This window comes from Helianthus annuus, chromosome 6, assembly GCF_002127325.2.
Source record: "Helianthus annuus cultivar XRQ/B chromosome 6, HanXRQr2.0-SUNRISE, whole genome shotgun sequence".
Classification (NCBI taxonomy): domain Eukaryota; kingdom Viridiplantae; phylum Streptophyta; class Magnoliopsida; order Asterales; family Asteraceae; genus Helianthus; species Helianthus annuus.
In genome coordinates this window covers 7,130,979-7,140,550 of record NC_035438.2, presented here as the reverse complement: position 1 = coordinate 7,140,550, position 9,572 = coordinate 7,130,979, and the positions used below count along the sequence as shown (strand labels likewise).

The 9,572-nt window shown below is 33.0% G+C and overlaps 1 protein-coding gene across 1 annotated transcript; it reads left to right on the top strand.

Moving 5' to 3' along the window:
- Positions 1-7,467: 7,467 nt before the first annotated feature.
- LOC110864524 (FCS-Like Zinc finger 2) lies at positions 7,468-8,918 on the top strand. The gene is made up of 2 exons (XM_022113611.2): positions 7,468-7,757; positions 8,467-8,918. The coding sequence occupies exons 1-2, from the start codon at positions 7,582-7,584 to the stop codon at positions 8,642-8,644; spliced, it is 354 nt and encodes a 117-aa protein (XP_021969303.1). The 5' UTR covers positions 7,468-7,581; the 3' UTR covers positions 8,645-8,918.
- The last annotated feature ends 654 nt before the right edge of the window (positions 8,919-9,572 follow it).

The window sequence follows — 9,572 nt, the reverse complement described above, 5'->3', positions numbered from 1 at the left end:
GCCAATATAGGCCCACTTACAAAACTATTCTTATGCTTTATATTAGTTATTAACCCATTCGCATTAGGTTTAGACTTTTATTGAGTCCAATACCCAATTTCGTTAATGCCTAAGGGCACGTTTTTTGGAGCTCGAACATGGTACACGAATTCTCAGTGCCGGCCCTGTCCTAGAGGATTCTTTTTAATTAGTAGATTTTTACTAAATCTCACTATTTTTTTTTTTTCAAATAATACAAGGTTTTCACTAATTTTTCCGAACTGATGGGTTCCTAAAAACTTCCCAAAACCCCTAGATCCAACCATGCAACCCTCTAGAACAGGTTAACATGTTTCAATAAGAGGTTTCAGAAATCAGACACATGCCTATTTGATCAATTCATTTCCTTTTTTTACCTCTACATTCTCTTTAAGATGGTTTTTTCAACTAAACTAACAAAAACTTCAATGTATTATAAACAGATGTATAAACTAAATATATTATGTAATATATATATATATATAGAGAGACCAGTTATTGTACAATATTCCTTAACGTACATTACGTACGCGATATGTGTGAGGAGTCCGAGTTTATCAGCCATACGAATTTATACATGTCCGGGTTTGTATAACATGCGATTATGGGGAGTCCGAGTTTATCAGCCATGCGAAGTTATACATGTCCGGGTTTGTATAACATACAATTATGGGGAGTCCGAGTTTATCAGCCATGCGAATTTATACATGTCTGGGTTTGTATAACATGCGATTATGATATGTCCGAGTTTGTGACATGTACGAGTCTGTGTATAACATGCGATTTCGAATTGCGTACGTAATGTACGTTAAGGCCAATTGTACGATACACTTTTTCTATATATATATATAATTTTCTTTAAAAAATCGAGACACAAGCAGATTGGGCCGCCCACCTCGCCCCTCCCTGAGTACAACACAAGAATGCATCAAGATTAACTTTTTTTAATAATTTTTTTAACCCGAAGTTTGATTTACTCAACTTCCCATTTGGCGTAACACCCGTTTGGTGGTATATGAGACTGAGTCTTAAAAGCCATAAACGTGTGGAAATAGTGTGAGGTGGACCTTGTAGAAAGAAACCCCACATGCATTGACCTTGATTGCCACAAAGTAATGTTAACTTTTTATTTACCCTGCATTATCATGCAATTCTTGCTTAAACTCATTATCTTGATCATATATAATATGTTAAATTTATGTCTGTCTTCAACAAAAAGGGAAAAAAAGGTTTTTCAGTATCTAAACTCACTTAGAGGAGTTGGAAAACAAGTAATGAGGGTATTGATATGATGAGATATATATATCATGGTGAGGCTTTGAATCTTTTTCTTTTTTTTTTTTGAACGGCCGACTAAATCATCAGATTAGTATCCTGCGATACCCTCAATCGAGCAAATGCATCCCCTCCTCCATAATGGTCAGAGTTGGATGCATACCTGAACCATCAAGCCACCAGTTCCGGGAAAAACCCGGATCGACTCTATTTCGAACTAGTGGAAGTTGAACTTGGGACCTCAAGGAAAGAAACCAAGTCACTAACCACTAGACCAACCATTATTCATTTGTCAATTTCATATCTTTTATAGGCATCACTGTTTTTTGGAGGCTTAGAATCGTATGAACTTTAATGATTCTATGTTTTTAGTCTGTTGTTTTTTAAGGAAAATTGGTTTTTAATAAACCAATATTTTCCCCGTTGATAAATAATAATCTTACCTACGTAATTGGTGTACAATAATCTCAATGACCTTCCGTTAATTTTTTTAACTGAAGTTAATTTTTAAGTTTTATTTATTACACAAAAAGTCCCTGTAGTTGTAATTTACTAGTTTTAACTATTTTATAAAACAAAAAAAACCTCAAGGGACTGTAATTTACTAGTTTTAAAATAGTTAAAACTAGTAAATTACAACTACAGAGACTGTTTGTGTAATAAATAAAACTTAAAAACTAACTTCAATTAAAAAAATTAACGGAAGTTCATTGAGTACCAACATGTTGATAGGTAGGATTATTGTATACCAATTACGTAGATAAGATTATTATTTACCAACGGGACAAATGTTGGTTTATTAAAAACCAATTTTCCTTTTTTTAATTATTATTACTACTGCACAATATACGAGTAAGAGAGCCTAATTTATTTTCATCTTTGTTAATCTTCTGAACAGTGAAATTTATCCATAAAAGAGTAGAGTTGTAAAAAAAAATTAATAATAATAATAATAATAATAATAAGAGTTAATTACATAGTTAGTCCCTGTGGTTTGCACAAAGTAACATACTTAGGTACTAATAGTTTAAAATCACATTCTAGGGTATTAACTTTTCATTTTGTAACGTTTGGAGGTATTAACGTTATTTGTAGGTTTAAAATCACATTTTATTAGTACCTAAGTATGTTATTTTGTGCAAACCACAGGGACTAACTATGTTAATACCCTAGAAGTTAATACCCCCAAACGTTACAAAATGAAAAGTTAATACCCTAGAAGGTGATTTTAAACTATTAGTACCTAAGTATGTTATTTTGTGCAAACCACAGGGACTAACTATGTAATTAACTCTAATAATAATAATAAAATCGACCTCAAAACTGAAAAAGAAAAACATGTTTGAAATAAGAGAGGACAAACAATGAAGAAAGGGAGTCACTTGCTACATTATCACCTAAATCTAGGGGTGTATTGTATATACTTCGGTTTGGGTTGGATTGGGCTTAAACCGACGATTTTGATAGCCGTTTGGTGTAGGTATTTTGGTTTTCACGGTGCGTTTGGTTTTTTTTTTTTTTTTTTTTTTTTTTTTTTTTTTTTTTTTTTTTTTTCGATTTGCCCATTTGAGTTTAAAATTTTTGGACGGAAAAAAATAGTTTAAAATATTGAATATGGGATTGAACATTTTGAGTTAATTTTTTTTTCTTAGTTAATGGTTTATTGATTATTACACGTTTATGACTAATTTTTCAGGCTACATTATTTAGTATTTTTTTATCACTTAATAACATTGGAAACAAAAAATCTAATCTATAAATTCAACAACAAGTATTATACTGGTTTTTTCGGTTATTCGGTCTGGTCCGGTTCTGTTTTTTTTAGTTTCCACAAAATACATAACTGAAACTAAATCTAAAAATACATTAATTCATAAAATACCAAACCAGACCGTCGGTTTTTGTTCGGTTTGATAATTTCGGTTCATTTTATCAACCCTAATTACATATATATCCAACCCATGTTATTGAGTTTTTCCCTTTGTTTCCACTTTTTTACTTCTTCTTGTTTTCAGTTTTTAAGCCTTATTTTTGTTTTCTTGCCTCCCTTCCATTAGTGTGTATGAATAATGCCGTTACCCTTAGTGTTTTGCGTCATGTGCCAGTCCAGTCAGCAATGGGGCATTATGGGGCGTTTTTCATAAATTGGTGTAGTGGAGATGTGAGCATTGTGGGGCATTATGTTAAAAGAGGTGTAATAGAATTAAAAAAAAAACCCATCAAAAATATTTCATTGGCCCCCATCTTCTCAGTCAGGCATTTTATTAAGCATGCCCAACCCGAAAAACCATAAACAACGCCCCTCGGGCGGTTGCAGGGCATTATTGGGCTTTTTTAAGGGAAAAACACCAAAAAACCCCCACTACGGGTGGTCTTATCGTTTTTTACTTTGACGTTTAGTTCAATCATTATAGTATATTAATTAGTTAGAGATATTTATTATTTTTCTTGGTTTATAAGTCTTAGACATATCTTGTTTTAAGTTAGTTGTTGATCTTATAAATGTTGCTCCAAGCTATGTGTACACGGAGTGTACATAAGATGATCACGCTATGATATTGAGTGGGAGAATATATTTTAAAATTTGAAGCATCGAACAACAAGTGGGTCCTTCAAAATGTATTCTATTCTCTCCTCTTTCCACTTCAACTATTTTTACGTATACGCCACTCAGATTCTGAAGATCTCATTGCATCATCAAATCATGTGCGCATACCAATTACTTGTTTTGGTTACGGACCACTCACGACTGGAGTATCATCGTGTCACTAGCGGAACCACATATGGTTATCTTTCATGCATTATATGTTTATAATTATAAGAAAGAGGCACCGGCAAAGAAAGAGGCACCGGTTAATCTTTTTACATACCCGGCGGAAGGGAGGTCCACCCTACGCCCGACTGATGTGCTAGTTTTTGGTTGGGAGAGCGGGAAACATGCTTGTGTCGATCTCACAGTTGTATCCCCCCTAGCCGGGTTCCGGGAAAATGGGTTTGTGGTAGGGCAAGCGGTACTGAAAGCAGAGTCAATGAAGGTGGAAAATCACGCGAAAACTTGTAAGGATAATCAGCATGCCTTTGTCCCCCTGACGTTTGACATGTTCGGCTCCTTGGCGCCGGAGGCGATTCGGTTTTTGGCTAGAGTTCAACGTGTGGTCCACAGCAACTTTTCGACCCCTCAGGGGCGAGACTTTATTTTTAGTAGATTAGGATTTTCTATTCAGAAGGGGATGACAACGTAGTTTGTTGCTCGTCTACCTGCTATTCTTATGTAATTTGTCCTGATGATTGGAATGAAATATTCTTAAGTTGAAAAAAAAAATAAAAAATTATAAGACTCCCATAGGTTTATAATTTAAGTTGGTTATGTATTGAACACTATAAGGTAGTTAATTTGTTTAAGAAGACCAAAAATCCTAAAATTGTAATAAGTTACTAAGACACGACATATGTACTTTAGGATTGAGAGATAGTAAATCAAAACTAATAACAAACGACAAAAGAGATCTTGATACTTTCATACTTTGATGTGTCGATTTAGTATTACGCACACCGATAAAATTGGGTTAGATGCAATGTTTGTCCAAGTTTTAGACGCATCGTTGTAAGTACGGTGCATTAACTCGTTAACAAACATTATTTTCTAGAAAAGAAAATATATCAATGCTATATTCAAGTTAAAGAGACAATATTTGTATATATATTCTTTTAATAGTAAAATATATAAAAGTTGTTTATGTTTAAAAAAATGATGAAAACACATGTAAATAGAAAAAGAGGCCAAAAATGACATGTAACCCTTTGTTAATACGAAATAGTTATCGCGTCATCTTAGTAATTGATCTGACTTAATTAATGGTTCATATTTCTTTATACACTTTTAAAGAATTTTATTACGAGGGTCAGCAAATGTACAAATTGATTTTAGGGTGGGAAGCACACAAATTGAACCAAATGCGAATGGGTGATAATAATATATACATTTGTTGAAAAGTTACTCGCATCATGTCTTACAACATTTTATTTAGGGTGATAATATATACATTAGTTAAAAAGTTACTCGCATCATGTCTTACAACATTTTTTACTAAGTTTGTAACAACGGTTTTATAAAATCCATCATCAAATCAATTACCTTAAATCATACGTAATGGGTATTATAAGGGTGTAAGGGTGGTCACTTTTTGTGTAGAGGTAAACTTTTCATTCATCCAATCATCTCTTGTCATGTCAACTCCACTATCTAAGTCTCATCTTGCACGAAAACATAAGGGGGGACGGAGTCCTATCGGGGAGTGGATGCGGGAAGCAAGTTTGCCGATCGGGATATTGCCGCCACTCCCCATTCGGTGTTCGGTGAATGATTAAAACGATGACTACTCACCGATGCGGGAAGATAAGGGGTAGAGGAGAGAGGAGATTAATAGTGGGCCCCACATTTTTTCAAACAATTACATTTTTTTTCAAATTGTTTACTACTCTCTATGTGTTTGACCATTGCCTGTGATTGAGTGCAAAATAGGAAGTGGAGTGGGGACTTAACATGTCATGATATTATTGGCTAGAAAATTGTTTAAACACTCCCCGTTTGGTGGCCACTCCCTCCACCCTAAGGGGTGGTCACCTCTCTTAGGTAGAGGTAAACTACTTTTTTTTTCTTTTTTTTTTTTATAAATTAGCATTAATAAATAAAACATATTTTAGCAAATAAAACATATTTTTAACAAAATAAAAGTACAATAAATTTAAAAAACATTACATTAAATTAAAAAAAAAAATAAAACAAGAGCACTTGATCTCTTAGACACTATTCGATCTTCTTCGGTTTGAACCATAACGAGGTCGAAACTCTTTATATATAAAGTAAGAGCACTGATACAACTCCAAGAACACCCAAAACTCCAATTATCTGCATGGCTTGTGGGTGTTATAAAAGGCTATAAAGCCGTTGCCTCCTCCAATGGTCCAAAACATAAACATCGGTCAAATAATGGAGCGGTGATTAATCACCGATTTTATACTCACCGTGCGGTAACATGGGTGTCTACGGCGGTGTTCCCCATGGGTAAAAGTCAGTCACCGCACTCTCCTCGTAACTTCATGTGAATTTAAATACTTATAAGATGTGATCTAAAATAGTAAAATAGATTGAAAGAAAAAAAATGAAACTTTATCTAATGATGTCATCCGGTGACCGCTATGGTTCACTAATTACCCAAGTGCAAATCGGACCGGTGACATGAATTTTTGTTAACTATTTACTATAAGTAAGCAACCCTTTGATGCATAGAGGTGTTGTAACCTATGTTTAGGGGGGTTTTCAAAAAAAAAAAAAAAATCATATTACACTTTTAGCCCAAAACTATTTTATTGTATAGTTTTAATTAAAAAGTTTTCATATTTCCAATTTAACCTCACAACTTTTTTACTTTCAACTTTGATCCCCTATACTTTTTATATTTCACAATTTTTTTGTTTTACGTTTCATTCTAAATTTTGCAAGTTAACATGGCGCAACGTGTGTGTGTGGTTCAACGTTTTTACGTTTCGTTCTAAATTTTGCGAGTAAACATGGCGCAACGTGCATGTGTGGTTCAATGTTTTTATGCCGTCTAATTTTTTTCCCCGTTTGACAGGTTCGTCGCGACGTGCAAGTCTTAAATCGCCTTAGTTATTACTTTCTATGTTTATGTTTCAGTCTAATTTCTTCGCATTAACACGCTGCAACAGCAATGTTAGTTGTTGCTGACGATGGTGTGACATTGGTGCTATTTTTCATGGTTTTACGCCCCACCGCAACACGAGTGGTTTAATACTAGTTTAGATTAAAGTTTAAAGAAGGTTTACTTACTATTTACTTTAACAAATTTAGATTAAAGTTTAATTTACTTTAACAACTTTAGATTAAAGTTTAAAGAAGGTGAATTATATTTCACATTTCATAAAAACACAAAAGCCAAAAGAAAAAAGAAAAGTTACTATCATAAATTTCGTGAATATTAATAGCTTTTTGACTACAAATTACACTCCTTTTCGAAAGACGGTGGCAATATTTAGAAAAAATAAATAAATAAATAAATAAAGTGTTGAAAAAACTGAAAAACATAATGAATTGCGTCGTCATTCTTGTTCACTTTTTAACTAATTATTTAATTTAATTTCCGTGACTTTTTGACGTGGTTTACACACCACTTTCTGTACCCTCTCTACTCACCAACTTCTCTTTATAACCTTCCTAACTCCTCTTCTCTCCACCGCCCATCGCCACCGTCACCGCCACCTTAAAATATGAACTCCACCATCACATCAGAAAACCACCACCACCGTTTGATCTCACGAACAACCACTTATCCGAGATCTGGGATGTTTTCTAATAGAAATTTTCAAGAACAACCTTATTTCTTGGATGCATGTTTTCTATGTAAGAAACCACTTGGTTGTAACACAGACATCTTCATGTACAGGTATTTTTTTTCATAATTGTAATAGTTTTCTTCCTAACAATCAATGTTTTTAAAACCAGACCGGACAAATTTATGTACAAATCTAGACCAGACTTAAAGATCTAGATTTGTACATAAAGTCTGAATCCATGACCTAGTGGTCTGGTGATGTCCCCAGAGAAGTGGTGTGACATTTTATTTTAACTAGGTGTGTGAATTTCTCACATAGCCCGAAAACACGACACGAACCTAACATGAAATTTGTGTGTTTTGGTGTAGTCTAAACGGGTCGGGTTCTGGTGAACTTGGTCGGGTTAGCTGGTTGACCTGTTTAACCTATTTGTATCATATTATATTTTTTTTAAATATGTTTTATGTCATAAATTAAATCGGGTGTGTCATTTATTCCATAATTACAACCTAAAAAGAGAATCTGACATAATTGTATCGTATACATTTGTGTTTTTAAAGTAAATTTTAATTTTAATATATTAATTTGCGGAAAAATTAGAAATTTAAAAAATTTAGGTTGAACGGGTCGTTATTGAGTCAACCTGTGAATATTCGAGTCATGTTCGGGTTTATATGATTATATCTATGACATGATTTTCGGGTTTAATTCGGGTTCGTCTAAAATTTCAGATTTGGGATTTAAACATACCCGAGCATGGTTTTAAATTGTATTTAGCGTAAAAAATTGTTGATAAAAAGTATTTTGGAAATTTTGCAGGGGGGATCTACCATTTTGTAGTGTAGAATGCAGAGAAGAACAAATTGAAATTGATGAAACAAAAGAGAAACAACGAAATCTGTCTAAATCAATCAAAGCATTGAGGAAGAAAGAAGAGCGAGAGAAATCTTCTTCCCCAAAATACCCTTTCCATTCTGGTGCAGTTGTTGCCGCTTAATTACTTACTCTATATTTAATTACTAAATTAGGGAAAGTAAATACTTTCCTTTTAAAATATTAAAGTTAAGTTTGTGAAAAAAAAAATATATGACTTTTGTTATTTTGTTACTAAACCATGACATGATATGGTGTACGGTACAACTATTTGAAGCGTGTGCCATTGTACATGTGTGAGTATATTTGATCCACATTGTACAAGTTATAAATACGGTCAGTTTTTATGTTGACTATGTATTTGTGTTATAATTATAGTGACTTTTTTATTTCATTTTGAAGTATTTGTTGAATAAAAATATTTGTTACATTTGATTTTAGAGGCCATTTTAATTTAATATTGATAGTAATAATATTAATAAAGAAAATAAAAAAATTAAGACTTGAAACCAAGATATCCTCTATTCACCTTGGCAGCAACGTTTAGCATTTCTTTTTAACATTCTTTTGGTTATGTATCATTGCAAACACGCTATGCTAAATTCTCTTTAATATGTTCTTTAATATATGTTATATAAAGGACGATGACGTCACATAATATCATAATCTTTCTCATACGTAAAAGATCGATACAATCATACCATATATATTCATGTCGGTGAAATTATTTTTTATTTTTTGTAAGAATATTTGTTTACAGGTGCGTGATTCAAACGTAAAGTATTTCCACTAAGTGTATTAAATATGTTTTGTAAAACAATGAAATGACTAATGCTATTTTATTACTCTATGTTTTTTTAATTCCAAATACTCTCCGTTAACCTATGGCTTTATAGCTTAGTGGTATCTTGGGGTTAAAACTTTGAGATCTATATGTCTTAGGTTCGAAGTTCGATTCCTACAAGCTGGGTTTTCCCATATTTATTGGGTTTTCTCCTAAATTTGTATATAAGCATTATGCCTAGTGGAGATGAATATGATCGAGTGTCACG